The 25940-nt window shown below is 41.8% G+C and overlaps 1 protein-coding gene across 1 annotated transcript; it reads left to right on the plus strand.

Annotated features, from left to right (window-relative positions):
* Window positions 1-21601: 21601 nt before the first annotated feature.
* On the plus strand, window positions 21602-25103 carry LOC123997139 (POU domain, class 3, transcription factor 2-like). The gene has a single exon (XM_046301224.1). It carries the CDS (start codon window positions 21669-21671, stop codon window positions 22797-22799), a length of 1131 nt encoding a protein of 376 aa, XP_046157180.1. The 5' UTR covers window positions 21602-21668; the 3' UTR covers window positions 22800-25103.
* The last annotated feature ends 837 nt before the right edge of the window (window positions 25104-25940 follow it).

Genomic DNA, 25940 nt, shown 5'->3' on the forward strand with positions numbered 1-25940 from the left:
GTATCTTTACACACATTGACAGAGTGCTACGGTGAAGATAGGTCTATTAAGATTAGATTAAAGGAATTCTGTAAAGACATCAAACTAAATGCTGTAAAGAAATGCTTGTTAATATATACTGAACAAAAATATAAACACAACATGTTGATCCCATGTTTCATGAGCCAAAATAAAAGATCCCCACATTTTTACAAATGCACAAAAACCTTATTTCTCTAAAATGTTGCGCACAAATTTGTTTACATCCCTGTAAGTGAGTATTTCTTCTTTGCAAAGATAATCCATCCACCTGACAGGCGTGGCATATCAAGAAGCTGATTAAACAGCATAATCATTACACAGGTGCACCTTGTGCTAGGGGTGATAAAAGGCCACTCTAAAATGTGAAAAAACAAATTCTGATTGGCTGGGCCTGGCTCACCCAACTGGGTGGGTTGGGCCCCTAACCAGTCCTGTAAAATCCATAGATTAGGGCCATTTAATTATTTCAATTGGCTGATGTCCTTCAATGAACTATAACTCAGTAAAATCTTTGAAATTGTTGCATGTTATATTTTTGTTCAGTATAAATTCTCTATTAACTAAGTGTTTCTGTGTGTAAAGTGTTGATATTAGTTTGTGTATGTAACAGTGCTGTGTCCCGGACCCCCAGGTGACAGACAACAAGGGGACAGTGGGCCCCTGTGTGAGGGTTAGCTCAGAGGAGGCAGCGGGAGCCCTCCTTAGTGTCACGCTTCTTCTCTACGGCACCTCCAACCCACACAGCAGCCTACACGGTACGAGGCATCCGTGTGTGTGTTTGTGTGTGTGTGCGTCATTCTGTCTGCCTGTCCGTCCGTCCGTTTTTCTGTTCTTGCGTCCATCAGTCTGTCTGCTCTCTATCACTCATCATGAAAGTCTCTCTCTCCTCATACCAACTGTGAGTCCACTCCCATTTCCCCACTGCTGTACAGTGACTGTTGTGAAGTCAGTTCTACAGCACGTCTCTCTCCCTCTTATCCGTCTCTTCAACCTCTCCCCTCCCTCCTCCCCTCTGTGATAACTGAAGTCATTTCTCTTGGCCGCTGCGGCAGGTGGTGACCAGGGGAAGTCTGATGTGTAATTACTGAGTGACCCCGGCTGACCCCTGGAGCCCCCCTCCTCAGTGTGTATCAGCTCCCAGTGCCCTCACACACACAAGCACGCACACGCACGCACGCACACACACACACACACACACACACACACACACACACACACACACACACACACACACACACACACACACACACACACACACACACACACACACACACACAGTTGAAGTCGGAGGTTTACATACGCCTTAGCCAAATACATTTAAACTCTGTTTTTCACAATTCTTGACATTTAATCCTAGTAAACATTTCATGTCTTAGGTCAGTTAGGATCACCACTTTATTTTAAGAATGTGAAATGTCAGAATAGTAGTAGAGGGAATTATTTATTTCAGCTTTTATTTATTTCATCACATTCCCAGTGGGTCAGAATTTTACATACACTCAATTAGTATTTGGTAGCGTTGCCTTTAAATTGTTTATAACTTGGGTCAAACGTTTTGGGTAGCCTTCCACAATAAGTTGGGTGAATTTTGGCCCATTCCTCCTGACAGAGCTGGTGTAACTGAGTCAGGTGTGTAGGCCAGCTTGCTCGCACACGCTTTTTCAGTTCTGCCCATACATTTTCTATAGGATTGAAGTCAGGGCTTTGTGATGTCCACTCCAATACTTTGACTTTGTTGTCCATAAAGCCATATTGCAACAACTTTGGATGTATGCTTGGGTTCCCACACATGTCCATTTGGAAGACCCATATGTGACCAAGCTTTAACTTGCCATCTATATTGTGAAGTGCACCAGTCCCTCCTTCAGCAAAGCACCCCCACAACATGATGGTGCCACCCCCATGCTTCACGGTTGGGATGGTGTTCTTCGGCTTGCAAGCCTCTCCCTTTTTCCTCCAAACATAACAATGGTCATTATGGCCAAACAGTTCTATTTTTGTTTCATCAGACTAGAGGACATTTCTCCAAAAACTACGATCTTTGTCCCCATGTACAGGTGCAAACCGTAGGCTGGCTTTTTTGTGGTGGTTTTGGAGCAGTGGCTTCTTCCTTGCTGAGTGGCCATTCAGGTTACGTTGATATAGGACTCGTTTTACTGTGTACCTGTTTCTTCCAGCATCTTCACAGGGTCCTTTGCTGTTGTTATGGGATTGATTTGCACTTTTCGCACCAAAGTACGTTCATCTCTAGGAGACAGAACGCGTCTCTTTCCTGAGCGGTATGACGGGTGCGTGGTCCCATGGTGTTTATACTTGCGTACTATTGTAAGTGAAATAATCTGTCTGTAAACAATTGTTGGAAAATGGAGATGTCCTATCTGACTTGCCAAACTATGGTTTCTTAACAAGAAATTTGTGGTGGTTGAAAAACGAGTTTTAATGACTCCAACCCAAGTGTATGTAAACTTCCGACTTCAACTGTACACACACACACACACACACACACACACATTCACACATACACACACACCAGGCCGTTCAGGCCAGGGGCTGTGTTTAATAGGTAGAAGCTGGTGTTGTGACGGAGACACGTAAGCCGTTTCATAGCCCACCACTTCTTTTGTTCCCACTCTCTCTCTTCCTCCCTCCCTCCTCACTCTCTATCCATCTCGTCATTCCTGGATCTAGCTGTAGTTCATGCTGTTAGTCCATCTGCTGTCCGTGTGAAGACACACTTTGAACTAGGAACGCAACAAGCTCTGTCTCACTGCATAATTAGACATTTATCCATGTTTCTCAAAACGTCAAATTTCGAAGTTGCTCCAAACGTCAACTTTAGATGATCAAAGTTTTTGGATAGGGTTAAAACATTACGTTTAGGCAGTCATTCCGAATGGCTACGTTAAGGGTTTGGGATAAGTTTAAAACAAAACAATTCAAAACGAGTGACAGGCAATGGGATCAAACACGCAACCTTCCAATCCAGTCATGGGATTATGCCCATCCGCTACCCTCAGTCACAATAGCCTTGCAAAACCCAAGCCTCTTTGATGATAACAGTGCTCACTGTTGCACCTAGTGGCTGATTTGGAAGGCATTTCCTGACGTCCCCGGGACATGAATAGACCTCCAATTTCGAAGTCACTCTTGAGCGATCTGCCTGCGCGAACACATACACAAAAACACATTCACACACACACACACACCACACACACACACATCCACACACACAAACACACAAAAGCACAGATACTCACAAAATACACACACATCTCTATCCAGTTCCAGCACCAAGGATATCATAGAGTTGTACATTTGCAGTGAATTTGAGGGCTTTCCAAGTGTGACTCGAATCTGCAACCCTGTGCCTGTCAGTCCAACAGCTAACCTCTTGATGAGATTGCTGGTGTTAAAGATGCTACAATAGACCACCATTAGGTATAGTTAGTTTTTTTTTTGATTGCTTAAGCACGATTTTCAAAACAGGGCCCGTGTTTTCAAAACACTACACACAATTAGCACAACCACACACCAAATTAGCAAAACACTACAGATCCTTTGCAAAATTAAACACTCTTGTAAAAACTATACACTTCTTTTTAAAAACCACACTTTGTTATCATATGAAACACACACGTTTCACATTACTATACTCTGTTTGCACGAGTTACACTCTGCTGTGATAAACCTAAAACACTTTTAGCACTTCTACTTCCCTATGATTAGAGTAGGCTACTATCAACAAAGTACAAATATAATGTCAATTCACCAAACACTACACAAGTCCAATGTTGCAGACTGAAGAAACTCATTTATTTCTCAACACGCCCAAAATGTTGACATGGAGATTCATAATACTGTAACCAAACGTCACTTTATGTATTGTAAGATCAAAAAAATAAAAAATAAAATAACTAGACATTGTCTCTTCGCCTAGCTGGATCTGGCCAGAGAATGTCATCAACATCGCAGGCAATGTTGTCATTAGCAAGACACCTTGGAAAGAAACTTTTTGAATGACGAATCCATCCCTGCATTGCTGCTACCTCCATCTGGTCATAGGCCTCCTCCATGGCTTGGATGAGGGGTACCTCAGCCTGGAGACGGAGATCATATACCTTCCACCGCCATGCTGAGAAAAACTATTCTATAGGGTTGAGGAATGGAGAGTATGGTGGAAGATATAGGACGGTGAAATGTGGATGTTGCTGAAACCAGATCTGAACCAGAGCAGAGCGGTGGAAAGACACATTGTCCCAGACAACAATGTGTTGCATATGATCGATTTGATTTGCTGCTGTTATGTTGTGCAATTGGTCCAAGAATGTAAGTATGACGGCTGTGTTGTAAGGGCCCATATGGGCATGGCGGTGGAGGACACCATTCTGTGTAATGGCTGCACAGAGTGTTATATTACCCCCACGTTGCCCTGGGACATTGACTATAGCTCTGTGGCCAATGATGTTTCTTCCCCTCCTTCGTGTTCTCGTCAGGTTGAACCCAGCCTCATCTACGTAAATGAACTCATGCTGGATCTCCTCTCCATCCATTCATAAAACTCACTGAAAAACAGTGTCAGGCAAAATTGTGTAGTTCAGTGTAGATCTAGTATACATATTACAGTACAGTAAAAGATTATGTGACAGTATGCAAGATCACACTGCTAAAGTGAATACATACCTCTGTATAATCATGCCGCAGTCGTTTCACCCTTTCGGAATTGCGCTCGAAAGGCACTCTATAAATTTGCTTCATTTGAATATGTTTTCTTTTTAGGATACGTGCCAGTGTTGATGTTGAGACCTGATGGATGTCGTTGAAAATGGCGTGGTTATTGACAATGTTAGCTTGGAGCTGCTTGAGTGTTATAGCATTGTTGGCCAAAACCATGTTTACTATCTCCCTCTCTTGCTGTTCTGTGAACATAGGAGGCCTTCCCCCTTGTCGTCCCTGACCCTCAACCCTATGTAGAAAAAAACAGTATAAAATAGTACAGTAATTTCACAGGAAAAGGTAACAGAAGTGCTGATAGTGCATAGAATACAGTACTGTAAGCAGTTACTGAAACCGTGCAGATGTTTTTAATATGATGATATTTTTACAATACCTATTTTCCAGTCTAAATGTTCTCATCACACTTGCCACTGTATATCGGCTTAGATTTGGCTGTACTCGCAGTCCAGCCTCCCTCAGCCTCAGGCCGTGGTTGACAACGTGGTCAACCAGTGTTGCGCGGATCTCATTTGTCAGATTCGGTCCTCTTTGAGCACCTTCTTGTCTTCCTCCTCCTCGTTCTCCTTGTTCTCCTCGTTCTCCTTGTTCTTCTCGTCCTCCTCGTCCTCCTCGTCCTCCTCCTCTTTCTCTGACTCTTTCCATTGTGCTTGAAGGCCGATGAACTCACCTGCTTCTTTTTATAGTGCTAATACACCTGATTGGTGTGTCTACAATTAAGCAAACAAGTGTTTGCACACCTGATGACTGTGTTGAACCAATAGGTTGGAGGGTGTGGTAATCTGACAGTCAGTGCTTTGGTATTGCAAGGATGTGACTTCATGATAGATTTTTGTGTGTAATGTATGTTAAGTGTGTTTAATGTTTTGCAAATCACTGTGTGTAGAGTTTTGCAACAAGTGTGAGGTTGACAATGTGCTTATAGTTGTGCAAATATGGGCTGATGTTTTGCTTCTTGAGTGTAAGGTTTTGCTAATAGTGTACTACTTTTAATTTTAGTGTGAAATCAATCCAAAAAAAATGTAACTATTAGTCAGTGCCACTCAATACAGTCATACTTTGTGTGTGTGTGTGTGTTCCCTCTGTACAGTATGCTGCTGTGTTAAGACAACAGGTATGTTGCTGCATACTTCCATGCGTAGGATGAAACCAGCTAGATGCTATCTTTGTGATTTTGCTGTCTGGGTGTTTCTGCTTGTGTTTCACTCTCACTGCGTGCTTGTTGTGTGTTGTAAGGGAAAGTAAATTGCTGTGATTATGTGGCAGTAATTGAACAGGGACGGTGTGTTTAATTGAGTTGTTTGTCCCTGATGTTCCTCTATAGTAGCAGCTCTGCGCTAGTGACAAGTGTGCTGTGTGTGTGTGTGTGTGTGTGTGTGTGTGTGTGTGTGTGTGTGTGTGTGTGTGTGTGTGTGTGTGTGTGTGTGTGTGTGTGTGTGTGTGTGTGTGTGTGTGTGTGTGTGTGTGTGTGTGTGTGTGTGTGTGTGTGTGTGTGTGTGTGTGTGTGTGTGTGTGTGTGTGAGATGCTTTACTGTTTGTTGGTTTACTGCATTTTTAAGCCATTTAAATATGTTTGTGTTGTTCTTTAGCTTTTTGTACAATAGGCTACTGTATGTGTTTTGTTGTGTCTGTAAGGCTTTAGGCCGTTATGTTATTCTTGGTTGGGTGTGTGAGTGTTTGTGTACGTGCATGTGCACGTGCACAAACGTGTGCTTATGCGCCCGTGCATACACATGCATGTGTGTGTATTTGTATAGGCACTGGCTCTCTATCTGATATGCCTCCTGGGTTCTCTCACCCAAATCAAATGGTAGGAAACATCAATTTCACCACTCTCCCCTCTCTTCTTATCTACTCCTCCCCTGTCTCTCAAGGCTCTTCTATCCTTCTCCCCCTCCTCCTCTTCTAGTCTACCTTCCTCTTCTCCTCCCCACCAGCTCCTCTCCTCCTCCTCCTCCTCCTGTCTCTGTCTCTCTCCTCCTCCTCCCCCTCCTCCTCTCTGTCTCTCTCCTCCTCCTCCCCCTCCTCCTGTCTCTGTCTCTCTTCTCCTCCTCCCCCTCTCCTCTCCCTGCTCTCTCTGTGGAGGTGTGATTACCCTCCTCCCCTGAACAGTGGTGATCTGAGCATCTGTATGTGTGTCTGTCTGCTTGCGTGCTTGTGTGTGCGCGTTTGTGTGAATGCGTGCGTGCGTGCGTGTGTGTGAGCAATGGTGATCTGAGCATCCTGGCGCTGGGCATTGTGCAGAGCGATTCATGGGCCACGTCTCCAGATGAATGCCTCCATTCACAATTACACCCTCTCCATTAGACGCTGCCTCCACTGTGTCGGAACGCCTTGTTGTCTTCTTTTTTCCCCATTAAAAAAAGCAATTAAATCTGGACAAAACAAGCCAGGATGGAACGGTGTACCTGAGAACAGCAAGGGCCGAATCTTTAACTGTCACAATCAGTCTCATAACCTGTACCCTTTAGTCATACACATGTATGCATAATATACGTTATTGTACATATGTATGTTTGTGTGTTTGTTTGTCAATTTTATAGGCACGCACACAAGCATACTCTCTCTCTCTCTCTCACCCACAAAGCACGCATGCATGCACTCACACACACAAGTATAAACACACATACAACATTATGATGTTCTGTGCACCCCCCTCCCTTTTTTTCACTCTCTTAGAGCCCCTGCAGAGTTTTTATGTCCATGGGGGCATACCACCCGGTCCCTCGGGCGGGGCTGTACGTCTGGGACAGGGACCCACTTCAAGACCTGATCCAGTGGGCCTTTGAGCTAGAAAGAGACAGGAAGGTGGGCACTGATGACATCCCCGTCCCGCGCCAAAGCAAGGTATACAGCACACGCACACATACACACACACACATTTGCACACACTGGCACATACACACAATCATTCTCGCGCACACACACGTACACATTACACACAGTGATTTACTATTACAATAAATCACTGGCGCCGCCTAATTTCCTATGGATTTCAATTTCCCCTGGACAAATCTGCATTGATCAACTTCAGGTGTAAGGATGTGCCAGGCGTTGCTCACGTTGACAGAGTGACGAATGGCTTTCAAGCAACTGCGCGCGTCTATGTGTGTGTGTGGAGTAGTGTTACCTCACTTTGAATGTTGTTTTGTGTGTTGGTGGTTTATGATTACCATCATTTACAAAATATACATTATAGTATGAGGCCACAGATTGCACTGTTTATTATTCAATGGAAATTCAAAGGCAATGTACTTGAAAGGGGATACCTAGTTAGTTGCACAACTGAATGCATTCAACCCAACCCCTCTGAATCAGAGAGGTGTGGGGGGGCTGCCTTAATCGATGTCATCAGCGCCCAGGGAGCAGTTGTTGTTGGGGGTTAACTGCCTTGCTCAAGGGCCCTTGCTTACTCAGGGATTCAAACCAGCAACTTTTCAGTTACTGGCCCAATGCTTTACCAGGTGTCTTTCATGCCTTTCTGTAGGTAGCCAGTCACAGTGGGAGACAACCTTAGCTTTCCATTAGTGAAGTATGTTTCAGTCTAAACTGTCAGTCAGTGTAGATGGCCCACGTTTTCTATCTGTGTTCTAGATGAGTTGTGTCAGTGTTCGGCTACGTTGAGGGCTTGTTCACTTGGGAAGACAATGTCTTTCCTGGGGTTGTTCCCCCCCAGAGGCTGATCTGAATGGATTGCAGAGGCGTGGAGGAGAAATAAATTGGAGAAAATAATAAATCGATGCTTGACGGAGAGTAAACAGACCTTCTAACCCCCGGTCCAAACGCTAGCGCTGAGGTTTTCTCCTTGGGCTGTATTGGATTGGTATGCGGAGCTGAGGAGAGGGGGCTCAGAAAAAGACTTGGCCTACAAATGATGTCCTTTGTTTTGATCCATTAGGGAGGGGACCTCTACTGTTCCAGGGTGACAGTGGGGGAGGGACGGTTCTAAGAAGCATCTCTGTCAGCTTCCTCTAACGGCTCTTCTTCTCTGGACAGAGAGAGTGATACCAAGCTAAGACTGCTGTAGGTTTCATCCATTGGGGAAATTAGTGTGAGGAGAGTATATGGTGGTATGCTGCTGGTGTGTGTGTGCGTGTATTTGTGTGTGTGTGGGGGGGGGGGGCATTAAACATGAGAAACCAACATAAAAGTATGTGTTTACTCAATTTGTTTCTAATGTTCATTCAGCTAGATGTTTTCTGTGGAATTTTACAAAAGAATGGCTGTGGAACTAAATCAAAAGTATCAACAGCAACATGCAACAATTTCAAGGACTTTACTCCAGCATGTCAGTGGCCATCGAAGGTGAGCATTTGCCCACTGAAGTCGATTACGACAACGAACTGCAGTCAGGTAAAGATCCTGGTGAGGATGACAATTTTGTGCAGAAATTAATCGGTTCTGAAAACCCACAGTTTCATCAGCTGTCCGGGTGACTGATGATCCTGCAGGTGAAGAAGCCGGATGTGGAAGTCCTGGGCTGGCATGGTTGCACGTGGTCTGAGGTTGTGAGGCCGACTGGACAACCGCCAAATTCTCTAAAACAATGTTGGAAGCGGCTTATGGTAGAGAAATTTACATTAAATTCTCTGGCAACAGCTCTGGTGGACATTCCTGTAGTCAGCATGCCAATTGCACGCTCCCTCAAAACTTGAGACTTCTTTTGCATTGTGTTTGCACTAACAGGGATGTAAGCAAAATTGTGCACAACATTTTAGAGAAATAAGCTTTCTGTGCATATGGAACATTTCTGGGATCTTTTATTTCAGCTCATGAAACATGGGACCAACACTTTACATGTTGAATTTATATTTTTGTTCAGTATAGTTAGTGACACACAGTGCTTTTTTATGTTTTTACTCCTTTTTCTCCCCAATTGGTAGTCACAGTCTTGTCCCATCACTGCAACTCCCATACGGACTCGGGGGAGAAAAAGGTCAAGAGCCGTGCATCCTCCAAAACACAACCCAGCCAAGCCGCCCTGCTTCTTGACACAATGCCCGCTTAACCTGGAAGCCAGCCGCACCAATGTGTCAGAGGAAACACCGTACACCTGGCAAATGTGTCAGCATGCACTGCATCCAGCTTGCCACAGGAGTCGCTAGAGCACGATGGGACAAGGAAATCCCTGCCAGCCAAACCCTCCCCTAACCCGGACGACACTTGGCCAATTGTGTGCCGCCCCATGGGTCTCCCGGTCACGGCCGGCTGCAACAGAGCCTGGACTCAAACCAGGATCTCTAGTGGCACAGCTAGCACTGCGAGGCAGTGCCTTAGACCACTGCACCACTCGGGAGGCATACGCATTGTGCATGTTCATTTATACAGTAATTAGTATACAACATGTCCTCACCTGGGATTTAAACTCACAACCTCTTGGTCGCAGCATTCCAATTTTTCTGCGACGCCACCATTTCTGTGTCAATAACTGATTCCACCTGTGTTGCTACACTTTGCACTTGAAAGTAAATCTAAGCTCTGTTAAATGTACACTCAATAATTTGTGTTTTATTTATCATAGTGATTAAGGAGTAACATTAAAACAGAGTAATATGCCCCACCAATATTAGACAACTATACAGAAAAACCGACAATTGCTTAAATAAGTCAACCGAACCAATGACGAGAGAATAGTCAAATGAACTGATAATTGACACAGACATGGTGGTGTGGCAGGAAGATCAGCATGCCATGAAGCAAGGAGTTGAGAGTTCAAATTCCAGGCGTGAACATGTTGAATAATAATTACTGTATAAGTGAACATGCACAATGTAATCATGTACAGTATGTCAATGTGGTTCAAATATGCATTTTGAAAATATTGTATGTGTGTAACTAGCTCCAGTGCTTTTTAGGTAAGATGCCAAGAATAACCATTTCTAGAATTAACATATGTGGCTGAATGTGAACTAGCGGAATCAGCGCCTCTCCACTATAAACTTTCCGGTTCAAATCCTCCACCTCACCAACATTTTTGTTTTACCCAAATATCACATTCACCAACCTTTGCCGACAGATTTTTCATTTTTAAATCACAAGAGATTATTTTAAAATGGAAATGATGTGCTTGACTTTAAAGTTCAAACATTCCTACGATTTTATGTTCAGTTTGATTTCTATTTGGACTATTTTGGCAGTGGTGGAAAAAGTACCCAATCGTCATACTTTGGTAAAAGTAAATGGGACCTTTTACATATAGAACATGACTCAAGTAAAAGTGAAATTCTCTCAGTAAAATACTACTTGAGTAAAAGTCTAAAAGTATTTGGTTTTAAATATACTTAAGTATCAAAGTAAATGTAATTGCTAAAATATACTTAAGTATCAAAAGTACAAGTATAAATAATTTTAAATTTCTTGTATTAAGCAAAGCAGGCAGCCACATTTTCTAGTTTTTTTTAATTTACAGTCCTTTCTGTCCTACTAACCATTCAAAATGTAACGGGTACTTTTGTGTGTCAGGGGAAATGTATACAGTTAAAAGTACATAATTTTCATTAGGAATGTAGTGAAGTAAAAGTCAAATTTGTATTACATATAAATAGTACAGTAAAGTACATATACCCCAAAAAACTACTTAAGAAGTATTTTTACTTAGGTACTTTACACCACTGTACATTTTCTACTGTGTTCCAAAAACAAGGTACGATGGCATTTACTGTAGTTCTCTAGGTTATTCTCTCTGTGTTTAAAAAATATATATAGTTTTGCAGTTGTTCATATCCCCTGCCAGGGTTTTATTTTCACTAATTCTGTTACAAGGAACTAAAATGCCTCAGTGCACGTGTAGTTTATGTGAGTGTTTGGAGACCCATTATCTCTTTTGTAATGGATGAATACAGATCCATTCTATTCTATCCTGTTCTAATCACTTTTATTCTATTCCATTGAAACATACCAGTAAGATCTCCCTGGATTCTGAATGTCTTTCATTTATTTACCACCATGTCTCATGTTTGGGATGTGTCTATTTTTTATCTTTTAGAATTCCAAACTGGTTGACCATCCGGTGCAGTCCTTCAATTCCCTGGATCTGGATGATACCGATGGAACAGACCTCCAACTCCCACCTGAAGCTCATGTGGAACACTCTCAGGGATAAAGTGAAGACCAACTGGTTTCTCTATAAGTCAGACCATGGGCACGGGTAGAAGAGGAGGGGCACCGGGCAGTGAGGGCAGGAGCAGAAGAGGAGGGGCACCTGGCAGTCAGGGCAGGAGCAGAAGAGGAGGGGCACCGGGCAGTGAGGGCAGGGGCAGAAGAGGAGGGGCACCGGGCAGTGAGGGCAGGAGCAGAAGAGGAGGGGCACCGGGCAGTGAGGGCAGGGGCACAGTTGAAACAGCATATCTCAGCCCTGGTCCAACAGAGACTGTAAAGAGAACTATGGGATCTGTATGTTTACATTTGCCTAAAAGTGGGAGCGAGAGAAAGACATTTTCAACATAGCCTTAAAGAGGGGGATGAGAGGATGTGGTTGGTGCTTAAAATACATTCTCACACTATTACACAAAAATGTTTTTGTTTAAAAAAAGAATGCTTCTGCACAATTCTCAATAACCACCTCCTATTTTGACTCTTGCTGCCAAAGTTGTAGAAGTTGCATTTGTGTTTTTGTTTTGTACTTCATGGAAGTGTGAATTCAGCTCAGGAAATGAATTACATTCTCATTAACTGACTGTGTCATTCCTCATTGGGTTGGACAAACAACAAATTACATTTCAGCTGTCTAATGTCTCTCTGTCCTCGACTGATCTCAAATAACCACATGATAATCCATGATAATAATAGCAATTTGAGTGCTCTCAACCTTTGATCAATTCATTAAAAAACACACACACAGAGAAACAAGTAATTGGTTGGCTCATATCCTCAGTGTTTTCAGGACCCCAATTTACGCTTGTAATGGGAGGGGGGATTTTTTTAGGTACTTATATAAGACAATACAATCGCAAGTTGGGCATTGAGGAGTGAGATACATTGTTTTATTAAGGTGAGTTCTAAGACAACCATCTACACACCTTTGATAACAGCAACATCAAGGTAGGCCTTTAAACAACAGTATTAAAACATTTATCAAAACAAAAGAAATAACAATCAAGAAGTTTCTTTCCCAAGATGTGGTGTGTGATCATAAGATCTTTCTCCCAGTTTACCATGGTACTGCTGTGAAGTACCTCCGCCGTACTAACACGGCTACATTGATGTTTCAATTAGAATAGTGTCGCGTATCGCAGCCGCATGGTAACACCGCATCACCAACCATCTGCTCTGACTCCACGTCTGACGAACGAGGCACGTGGGGCTAATCGAGCCGCACATGAGCAATGGGACCGTGAGATCTCGCGCACACGCACGCACACTCACAAAGACATACCCTCACTCTCTCTCACACATGCACACACATGGACACACACTCTGTCTGTCCCACACACATGTTTCTATGCAGAGAAAGCAGGAAACGGAAGGGAGGCTCCTCACCCTCTAGTTTAGACACCCTATTAACTAATAAGGACAACCTCGGATTCCATCTCTCCCTTTTCCCTTTCGTTTTAATAGGATCGCCGAACAGGGTAATAATGCGTTGACAGGGAAGAGAGAACCATACCAGATGTGCGTGGAGAATTCTTCAAAAGCGCATCCGGCAAAAGATTTGAAAAGGAAATGCTTTGTGCCAGGTTGGCGTGCTGGGAGGGTATGAAATAATACAGGGCATTATGCTTGGCATTACTGTCTGCCAATCCTAGAATCAAAGACGTGGTTGTGTGGATTACCTCCCTAATCTGTTGATGCTTTTGAGGAGCGATGCAGGTGTTTATGTGCCAGCTTTTTTTTCGGGGGGAGTGTTAGGTTGGTAATCTACATTAAATGCTTTCGGGGGAATAAGACATGATGAAATAGGGCCAAGATATCTCAGTGGAAGCATGGCACGTTTTATTTTCGAACAGCATGCCGTTGAGATAGTTGTAATACCGCTGCCAATGTGGAGGAGGTGGTAGGCCTAGACACCACTTGTTGACTTATTTGACTGTTATGGTGGGAGGAAACTACTACTTCTGAACTACTAGACTACGATCTAACAACTTACCAACTAACAATACCTACTAACATTTTTTCTTACAACTACTGCTTAAAAATACCTCAAGTTCAACGAACAAAATCGCCAATGGCACTAATCGAAAACTACATCCACAGCTCTAGGAACAACTCATCTTATTATCGGGGGTCTAAAGATCAGCTCATCAGTGGACTTCCGGAGAGGTAGACATTGGGTAATCCTCCCTTTTTCTCTTCACTGGGGTGGTCTCATCCAGGTTCAAAGAGGGACAGAATACACCTCCCACCACAATAGAGTCGAACCACTGGGACTCTGCTTGCTGAGGGGTGCAGCTTTAAGCAGGCCTTTGAGGGGCCTAATTGCATTGGAATACAGGAGCCTGAGAGCTTGGCTCTGATCGCACCGACATGTGAAGGGCTCGCTCCCCAGCACCTCGAGAGCCATACTTTGCCAAGCCCTTCACAATACACACAATTAATACTCTCCATGCTCTCCCTACTCTACCTCTCTTTTGCTTTTCGTCACTCCTTTCTTTTTGTCTCTCTCTCTCTCTCTCTCTCTCTCTCTCTCTCTCTCTCTCTCTCTCTCTCTCTCTCTCTCTCTCTCTCTCTCTCTCTCTCTCTCTCTCTCTCTCTCTCTCTCTCTCTCTCTCTCTCTCTCTCTCTCTCTCTCTCTCACTCGTATGCACACACACACTGTTAATTCTCACGCAACCTGTCAATCCCGCTTCCTTTGATACATACGCCAATTACATAATGGACTATAAGTAAGACCTATAGGGAAAGAATGGGTCAACTTAATACACACCAATCCTTACACAAGTAGCCTACACTACCAGTTGAGTAATGTACTGGTATGTAAGTACCTTGCAAAAAAAGCTAGCAAGCATATGCAGTTAATTCATCTCTGCATGGTGACATAGCCTGGACCGTTGAAAGGGAGCAACTGTCCAATGCAGTGTGATATTGGTCTGGATATAGCTACGGTTTTCAAAGACATGTTTCAGTGGTTTTACATATCAGACTATCTGTAGGCCTACATGTTTAAAAAATGACTGTGTCTAGTCTAACTCCATTCTATTGATTTCTAACCTTTTGCACGAGACTTATAGGCATAATATTTCCTCCAGTTCAGTACAATTGGAGGAGGTGACAGGATGTGGTCACAGGCACGTCATGAATGTTAATATGGTAACATCTACATAATGCAACGTGAGGGATTCTTCTATGAGGCCTACAGGTCTGTCTTCATCCTACACTCTAAAAAGAAAAGGTTCCCGGAGTGTCCTTTAGGGGGTTCTTCAAATTGAACCTGTGGGGGAAGCCCTATAAGTTCTTTGAGGAACCCCTTTTATTAATGGATCCTCCAGCAACCTTTCGAAGAAACTTTAGGGGTACATTTAACTACCCTATCCCCACACACTCCCCTATTATTATTATTATTAATACACGTCACCATAACAACAACACAGTACTTTAGTTGTCCGTGTTTCGCTACATCTGCAATAACATCTGCTAAAAATGTGTTACATGACCGATACAATTTGATTTGATATATTTTTTATTTTAGCAGCAAAGCAGAATAATAAAAAGATATAAATGTAAGGTAAACTCCCAGCAGAGCCCCAACTCCAATGGGTTTATCCTTTGGCGTGTTGATGTTAATGTGTTGATGTTCTCCATATTCATAGTCAGAATGATTTTGCAGTGGATGGTGATCGAACAGGTTTCCTGTTGTATTCATCAGAGGTGTAAGGAGGGTGAAGTCTGTGAACCCCCCCCCCCAAAAAATATAGATTTTACAGATGATTAACAAAACATGCACAGGACAGTATTCATACCTTGGTTTTTGTGGTGAATGTGAATGGAAAAAAACTGTTCATGGATTTCATACACAAACCTTGTCCATAATGTAGAGATATTCATTGCAGAGGTAAGGGGGGAGGATCTACATAACATACCAATACCAATTGACAAACCTTTGTCTGCCTCCTCCTCTGTATACCTGCAGACACAGACACAAAAGTGAGCAGTTCAGTCATCTGAACCCAATACAGCTAGTCTCCAACATACTTTTATAGCCTACATATTCTTACCTCTTTGTTGATTGATAATCATTGAATTGTGTCCATTTTCCATTTTAGAAAGATTTGAACAAATACGAAAAGCTAGTAGATGATCTCGTCATAAAACAATGTCAATGTATATCATACAAGGGACAAACCTTACCTTAAATTGAGATCTTTACATTTTTTCAGTTAAGTGCCGGCACCTGCTGTCCTTTCAAATTCAAATCCAAATGTTTCAGTTGGGCAGTTAGGTTCTTGCAAGAACCCCCACCAACTAAGGAGGTTCCTCGATGAACCTCACCTCCTATGGGGTTGTTGGAAGAACCTTTTGGAGGACATTTTCAGTGCCAAGAACCCTAAGGTTCTTCGAAGAACTTTGAGGATCCGGGTGACCATTTGTGAGATTGTTTGCTGAAATAGTAAGATAGTAGGCTAGATAACGTGAGGTTATGGGTCTTCCTGGTTAAAAGAGCAGTTGTGTACATTAATAAGCCTACTCTCTAAACGTGAAGCAATGTAGTGTGTGGAACAATTGAAGATTTTAAAACATATCTTTAACGAACTCATTATTAGATTTTTCATTATGAACCATTTATGAAATGTAATTATTTTCCCCACAGCATTTGAACACAAACGAGTTCTTGTGAAAAATTCGCAGAGGGATACGAGTTGATGTATGGGGAGACAGTTACCTAATTAGACCGTTAAAAATTGAAACTTTACAGCATGCGGGTCATATAATTACTGTTAATTTAACGCTCAGATTCTCCATCGTTAATTTTTATTCCCTTAAATGTTTGGCAGCAGCTCTTAGAGCAAAGGAATAGATTCTACTGTATGGAAAAGCACACTGCCCCCTCCGAATGAATTACCACGGACCCCGCAGTCCAAATAACAAGACTCGCATCATTTATGCGTTGTTAAGCCATGTAATTGAACGACCCATAGTTTGCATATTACACCATTAAAATAATGTGCTTTGCATTTCTCCCAACACGACTATTTAAGCCTGTGTGGCGATGTGGTAATTCCTTGAATTACAGCCCTAATTACCACAAATGTTCTTTTGATTTGGGTGATTTCAGTGTTACGCCACAATGATGATATTTTTAAAAAATGAATTAGTGAACCATGCCTTGAAACTTTTGTGCTTGGACTTTAATCATTTCATATTGCCAGTGTGTGGTATGCACAGTCTATTTGATTATGTTCATATTAATATATTAATAAGGATTATTTTCTGTGACATGTCAAGAGAATACTCAGGTCAACCTATTGGTTTAGTGGATGGATGCACAAATCTGTGCATAATGCCATTCAGTCAACCAAGATTGTTAATCTACACTCTTAGAAAAAAAGGTTCTGGATAAAACCGAAAAGGGTTCTATGCTTGCTTCATATATGGAATCCCTTAAGGTTCTATATAGAGCCGAAATTGGTTCCATATAGAACCCTATATGGAGTCCAAGGGTTCTATGTGGAACCAAGTTTGGTTCAGTGAAGAAGAACCCTAGAAAGGGGTTCTATATAGAACCTTTGTCTGTGCCATATATGAAGCAAGTAATATAAATAACCCTGTTTGGTTGTATACAGAACCTATGTTTGTGTATTGAACTAATCAGACAATTGGTTACCAATAAACTGTCCCACGCTAAATGAAAGATTGTTTCGATTATCCAATAATAATGGTCCCTATTTTAATAGGCCTATGTGCCTTTATTATGTAAATTGAGGGTTTGTTGAGGCTAGATTTTTGATCGTTACTTCCTTTAATATTCGATTGAATTGAATTCATATTCGATTTCATTCTATTTCAGTTTCCCCCAAAAAATATTCATACTGTTTGTCCATACTTACGGTTGAACACGTTTTATGCCTATTTGTTCTGATGGTCAAATCCATGCTCCAAAATATTCAAATATTTATTGGGGATATTTCAGAGGGCTTTTGTCTTTGGTCTGCACCCTAGACTGATAATATTCTAACTTATCAAAGATGATTAGAGCGGGTAGTTTGGGCTAATATTTGTGACTGAAAATTTGCACAAAAGTTTGAGAATGGAGAAGTAGGGCCAGTTTTAACCCCTTGTGTCGTTTATGGGCCTATCGTAACTACTCTCTTAGGCACACACAGCAACTCTCTCACTCCTCTCTCCATCTCACTCCCTCCCTCTCATCCCTTCTCCTTCAACGTTCCCAATAACACCCACTCCCTCCTTTTCTCCCTCCAGCCTTTGTCCCGCCAGAGGCCCCTTTAAATAGGCCTTTAGATATTCAAGAAGAGGGGGCGAAAGTAGCTGTGACGTGAGCTCTGTTGTTTCATTTACTCTTCTCTATGGCAACCAGCAGTGGTGCGACAAGAATGTCTCTCTTTGGACAATGTCCTAGCCTATCCCTGAGCGGCACAGAGAGGGGGAGAGAGGACGGCAGCTGTGGCGGGTTTGACACCTGCGCATCACGCCACGGACTGAGGCATGATCTCACTAAGCCGCTTGTATGTACTTCTGTCCTTGATGCTTCACCGACTAAACATCAGCCAGTCGACTCCCACTCTAAGAAACATTTTAGCCTTATATTTTGGCCTAAGTGAGAAAAAAAGTACTTCCTGTTTTATTATTGTAGATGGAGCGTCCTGTAGGTTTTCGCTCCAACCGTAACCTAGCGCACCCGATTCTAGTAATTAGCTGGTTGATAAACTGAATCAGGTTATTTATAACTGGAGTTGAATTGAAAACCTACAGGACGGTGGCTCTCCAGGAACAGGTCTAGAGAGCCCTGTTGTAGACTACTTGGCCTGCTACGCCTATAGGCCTACAATCTCAAATCATAAATGTAGGCTATGACTAGGCTTATAGACACAGGGTTGGATAGGTTACTTTCTAAATGTAAACCGTTACAGTTACTAGTTACCTGTCCAAACTTGTAATCAGTAACATACGTTTTGGATTACCCAAACTCAGTAACAATCTGATTACTTTCAGTTACTTTCCTTTTAAGAGGCATAAGAAGAAGACAAAAATAACCCTTGAAAAGCATTTGGTGTGTCATCATAGTGGTCTCTGACTTGTGGTCAGACTCGTTCAGGTGGAACAAACTTAAACTTGCGCCTTTTTTCGAAGATAAATTGAATGTCAGTGGAAAAACAGGAAGGTGTCATAATGTATTTTTTTACAAACATCCCTTCGACATTTAAAAGTAACACAATAGGTAATAATTGCGTTTTTTAAGTATCTGTAATGCGATTACAATATGCTTGCTGGTATCCGAAGTGATTACAGTTAGGTTTTTGTAATCAGATGACATGATTAGGCTACATGTAACTCAGATACTCCCCAACCCTGTATAGACACTGTGTATGGGCTTATTTCAGACAAAAAATATTGATTTCATTGTACTATTTATTATACAATGTATTTATTACTTATTTTCCTGACATTTGAATCAATTAAGTGGAATATTGAAAGCTACATTTCCAAAGATCATACTTTCAATGGTTTCGATTTGAAAAGTATACTTAGGCAACACAACACTAGTCTTGCCTATATAACCAAATTCAACACCGTCCTTATAATGCATTACGCATGACGTTCACTTCTTAGCCACTGTGGAACGTGTCTTGAGTAGGCGCAATTGAATCATGGTATGCAAACTTTGGCTAGAGTTAGTTAGTTAGGCCTACAGCTAAAATCACCTAAGCAGATGCAATGCTTATTCAAATATTTTAAATGTTGTCGCAAAAAACGTTTCTTTTCCCGTTTCTGTTCCATAGGCCTTTTATGCATCTGCCTTGTGACGCACAACTGTATTAATCTCTTGCAGTCATTGTTTGACATTGTTGTGGTGGTCCAACTTTTAGTTTTATCGTAGACGTTATATATTAGTGGTATATTAATTGATGTGGGGCCAGTTTTAATTGATTTAAAAAAATGTTTCACTAGCCACTATGCCACTTTTATGTTTACATACCCTACATTACTCATCTCATATGTATATACTGTACTCGAGACCATCTACCGCATCTCGCCTATGCCGTTCTGTACCATCACTCATTCATATATCTTTATGTACATATTCTTTATCCATTTACACTTGTGTGTATAAGGTAGCAGTTGTGGAATTGTTAGGTTAGATTACTCGTTGGTTATAACTGCATTGTCGGAACTAGAAGCACGAGCATTTCGCTACACTCGCATTAACATCTGCTAACCATGTGTATGTGACAAATCAAATTTGATTTGATTTGATTTAGTGTAGTTCTCCATTATCCAAACATGTTCAATTTGGTATTTACAAACTACATCACCAAATTGTTCTACTAAACCTAAACCAAATAAAATAGTATACCATTTCAGACCAGATTGTCATAGGTCTGAGATGGAAGCGTTTCACACACGCACATGCACACACACACACACACACACACACACACACACACACACACACACACACACACACACACACACACACACACACACACACACACACACACACACACACACACGCACGCACACACACACACAAAAGGAGTCCAAAACAACAATGACATCATAGCCAAATGAACCGCGTTCCCATAGTTGGACATTATTGCATTCCTGTTTTAAATGCATACTCCAAATATTAAACCATATATTATCACAAATTGTGTTTGTTTATTTTATACAAGACTGCTATGTCTAGCTTATGATGAAAACAATTTGAGTCATAAGTAGCCTATTACTGAAAGTTATTATTTGAAGGTTTACACCTTCATATGCTCATGGCGCCAAGACTAATTTGATTATGTTAAATTATTATTGTACTTAGACTTATATTTGTATTGTCATACAATACATTCCAGTATGGCATTCTATCACCGACATTGTATACAAACAGATCAAGTAACACATGCACACTCAAAGTACTGTCAGTGGTACAAAGCATGTATCTATACAGGTTCACAGTAAAACATGCTTTCAGTCCATGCAGTTTTGGCCATAAAAAAATTATTAAGCACTACAATAAGTTCAACAAAGCAACCAGTACTGATCATCGCAATAAGTCTCAGTTACTCTCATTCGGCTATCCAATATCAAGGAATCCATTTCATATCTCATAGTATAAACCTAATAACATAATATATACATAACACATGTAACTGCAGCTATAGGCCTACTACTACCTTAAACAAAACTTTATTCTTGAAGAAAAAAAGTTTTCGCCCCAAACACACTGAACGCCCAAAATATGACAATGCCCACACAATTATTGTAAGTATTAATAACGTTTAATGTCTGAAAAAGTAAAACGTATAATAAAATACAAACACAATTTACTCAAAATAAATAGACGAAGATTTAGAGCCGTATTCGTATATACATTACACAAAAGCATTTGAAGCATGCATCACTCGAATGATCTGCAATCACGATATTCGTATATTGGTTTAAAACATTATCGTATTAATATGAGTAAATGCCTTACAGTTCCATTGAAAATCTCGGCCAGTGCATATCCCCTTTCCGTTTTCCATGCGGCACTCGGTCTCTCAAGTTTCAGAGGTGCCGCAGCATAACTCGCAGTTCTCTAGAAAGGGGTAGTGTTTGGTGAGACACTGCAACGTCCAATGAGAGGGATGTTGCCAGTAGCAACCACGTCCATCAGCCATTTCTGTCCAATGAACAGCGGGACGAGGCGGGGTGCAGGTGCGCGCCGCTGAGTCCACTTGGCAGAGTGCCTGGGAGACGCCTGTGGCAAAACAGTAACTGTCAAATGCAAGGTTCCTTTAATAAGAGCGATCAGTCCGGCTCCGAGAGTCATGGCGACCACAGCGTCTAATCATTACAATATCCTTACCTCCAGCGCATCCATTGTGCACTCGGAGCCCGGGAGCATGCAGCAAGCATCGGCGTACAGGGACGCGCAGACCCTGTTGCAGAGTGACTACTCATTGCAGAGCAACAGTCACCCGCTCAGCCACGCGCACCAGTGGATAACGGCACTGTCGCACGGAGAGGGAGCTCCGTGGTCAACCAGTCCTCTCGGCGACCAGGACATCAAACCCGCGGTGCAGGGCACCAGAGACGAGATGCACAGCTCCAACAACCTGCAGCACCAGCACCAGCCGCGACCGCCCCACCTGGTGCACCAGTCGCATGGGAACCACCACGACGCCCGAGCGTGGAGAACTACCGCAGCCCACATACCCAGCATGGCAACATCCAATGGCCAGAGCCTTATTTATTCACAGCCCGGATTCGGCGTCAACGGCCTGATTCCAGGCAGCGGACAGGGGATGCATCACCACAACCTAAGAGACGCACACGAAGACCACCACAGCCCGCATCTCAGCGACCACGGCCACCAGGCGTCCCAACACCAGCAACAGAGTCACCACGACCATTCGGACGAGGATACACCGACCTCGGACGACTTGGAGCAGTTCGCCAAGCAGTTTAAGCAGCGGAGGATCAAGCTGGGCTTCACTCAGGCTGACGTCGGACTCGCCTTGGGAACGCTGTATGGAAATGTGTTTTCCCAAACCACTATTTGCAGGTTCGAGGCCCTGCAGCTCAGCTTCAAAAACATGTGTAAGCTCAAGCCTTTGTTGAACAAGTGGTTGGAAGAAGCGGATTCCACCTCGGGCAGCCCAACCAGTTTGGACAAAATCGCTGCACAGGGGAGGAAAAGGAAAAAACGGACCTCTATCGAGGTAAGCGTAAAAGGGGCTTTGGAGACCCATTTCTTGAAGTGTCCTAAACCCGCAGCGGCGGAAATTACTTCACTGGCGGACGGTCTACAGCTGGAGAAAGAGGTGGTGAGGGTTTGGTTTTGTAACAGGAGACAGAAAGAGAAACGGATGACTCCTCCCGGTGGACCGCTTCCTGGAACGGAGGATGTGTATGGGGACACACCGCCACATCATGGAGTCCAAACACCGGTTCAATGAACGATAACGGATCACTATTAGACTTTTCCTGATTTGATTTACCCTGAAATGATATATATTTCACTGGACTATGAGCGATAGTGGGTGTTTTATGTATAATAATAGCCTAGCCTATGGCATGAGTAGGCTACTTACACAATATCTGCATTGAATACCATTCAAAACCCAAATATCATTAGCAATGGGGTGGAAAATTGTTTTCTTCAAGAGCTAAGAGAACACATGTTCGAGGATATGCCTTGCAATGTGACTCGACGCAGTTTCAAGGTGTAGTCCTATTGTGAAAAAATATTTGGCGTGAAGGGAATTATCGTTTTAAATAAGCCTCGAGATTCTTAGCTAAAATGGTTTACGTTCTCGACTTTTCTAGTGTATTCAACACATGGCGCTGCGTAATCATCATTGTTTTGTTCTGGACATGTGGGTCCGACAAGAAAAGTCTTCAGAGCTGCATTCGACAAATATAGCCTAAACGCCATTTCTCTGTCCCAGACACGCAGCTGGGGTTGAGCATCGGCTGAGCAATGTGTGAGGGTTGATAATCTGTCAGTCATATTTTTCTAGTTAGTTTTGACATTCAACATTGCTTTGAGGCGTTTAGGCAAATTATTATGGGCCAAAGCTTTATTATTTTGCCTGTTACTTGTTATATCCCTATTATTATTATTATTATTATTATTATTATTATTATTATTATTATTATTATTATCATCAAGAGCGGTTCGAAGGACCTCCTTGAATAATTGATACCACATAAATCGTAAGGTTTTGATATTCCGTTTGAACGCACACAAGAACACATCATCCTCCTCGTTCTCTCAATGATATCAGCACCTCTAAACACAAAAGGCTGCCAACACTGAGCTCCGCTCCACGCCACGCGGCCAGCAGCTAGCAGTCAGGTCACGGAAGGGCTACGTGGCGATGGAAACCTGGCACTTTTCTAGAGCAAGATATATCACCAAGTTTTTCACAGAACATTGTGATCAATTTTGTAAATATTGTATAACTTAACAGTCATGGCTTAGTTCCTTCTCACTGAGGCACTTTTTTTCTTTCGGTGTTTTCAAAACAAAAACAGGTTTTAGCTGTTTATTTTTTTATTCCAAATGGTTTTGACACAATTTTAGGTTTCAATAGCCTACCTTGTATTTTTATTTAAAGTTATTTGTAGCTGAAATTACGTTTGTTGTTTGCAGTGTGATGTGTTTGAGACGCATTTTATGTTAAATTCAGAGGCATTTCATTGATGTGAATTCAATTGGATTGGCAGAATTGACTTCACATGTTGTCCTGTCATTGGCTTTCAATAATGTCCACCTGACATATTTTTGAACCAAATATATGCTTTAAGTAATTATGTTCTAATTGATTGGCAACTAAATAATGAATCAGCCCACAGATTGGCAAAGGAAGGCGATATGCTCGCTGAAATATATTTTATTTAAAAGATGTATTATTCCTTTACAAAAGGAAATAGATATTTAAGTAGCCTACATTTTATATCAACTTTTAAAAACAACGTAGGCCTTTTGTCAAAAACATGTCACCTGGCACCACATAATAATGATAATAATAATAAGAATAATATATTATTATTTTATTATTTATCATAGGTGAGGATTTTATTTTATCCTTGCCATCTTATTTTGTTTTGGTATCATTGCGATATGGGAATAATTATCAAATACTTTAATTTTATTATTTTGTTGTTGAGATTGTAATTTATTCTATAACGACTTTTATAGATGACACAAAGTACAATAGATATATAAATGCCATCGAAAAGGCTTATGGAATATAGGCTAGTCATAAGGGGGGAGAGATAGTATTTTTTATTTCAGCAGGATTGCCATAGCCTATACCGTCAATGCTACGTGTATATACATGTTTTCTGATAACCATATGGCTTGTTCTCCGTAGCTTTGTTTCATTTTATGCAAATTGTATCCAGGGACTTGTGTTCTTCTCATTTGGAAGCAGCTTGCCTAATCTTACTTTTTTTTAAAGAAAAAAGGTCATGGCATTGATCATATTTCTTCTGTAGCTTGAATTAATCGACCAATCTTACAATTCTCTGAAAATCAAACTGTGGGATGTACAAATTCGATGTTTTTTTTTGTTTTTTTTTCCGCGTTTATCACATTCACTTTTAATTGATCTGGATAAATCTGGGGGTTAAACACGCAGAGATGGTGATAGAAATATGTTTAGGTAATATTTCATCAGTTGATATGACATGAACAAAGACTTGCACATTTTTAAATAATGGGGTTGATATTAAAAAGCTTTTTTCAATGTCGAGATCTAATGTATATTTATTTAAAGCTAACATGGAATATGCTCTTTCTGGCTATTTCCCACCATCTTTTTTTATTGTATTCTCATCAAAGGTTTTTTCGTAGTCATAAAGTCATGATGACGAATATGTTTCCTTTTGGGGTTTGCAAGAAGAGAGGCATGAAGTTGGTTAATACCATGTTGAAATTGAGAACAATAAGATTTTAATGTTTATCAGTTCATGGGCCATGGCGCATTGTATTATGCCAACCAAATGCTAAGACCTAATTAATGCAAGTTACAGTTTCACGACAGCTATGACATTTCTGTGCATTCGTTCATATCTACTGACTAGACAAAAATATTTCATATGAGCAAATAGGTGGTGAGCCTTGGCTATAGGGAAAATATAGACTATAGGCCTATTTCGTTTCTGCACCCTCAACACCCTGTAGTCTTTTGTAGGCTAAATGTAGGCCTATGTTTGAATGTCCATTCCACAGGTCAAATTGGACCACAACACCATTGAGCTCTGTGGACGTATAGGTTAGGGTCAATGAATCCATTTGAACATGGGTTCAAAATAATACAACTGCCCTCTATCGATCACAAGTCCTATTATGGCGTCTCAGTGCGCAGCGCTATTGGCAGCCCATTGAGGACTCCTCCATTTTGAAGTTGTCCATTTTCTTCTACTACTTTTATGACTTGGCAAACACACTGAAAGGGTGCACACTGCCACGTGTGGTGTGTTATTTGTACAGATATGAAGCCAATGTTGGTGATTTACTGGCAATGTTTGCGCATGACTATAATTCATTGGTTTATCCCTCCTGATCACCTGGATGGAATCATGTTGAC

The sequence above is a fragment of the Oncorhynchus gorbuscha genome, linkage group LG15 (assembly GCF_021184085.1).
Source record: "Oncorhynchus gorbuscha isolate QuinsamMale2020 ecotype Even-year linkage group LG15, OgorEven_v1.0, whole genome shotgun sequence".
NCBI classification, from domain to species: domain Eukaryota; kingdom Metazoa; phylum Chordata; class Actinopteri; order Salmoniformes; family Salmonidae; genus Oncorhynchus; species Oncorhynchus gorbuscha.

Excerpts from the sequence above, each read along its gene's own strand:
- LOC123997139 (XM_046301224.1), top strand. The coding sequence starts at position 21,669 with ATGGCGACCACAGCGTCTAATCATTACAATATCCTTACCTCCAGCGCA.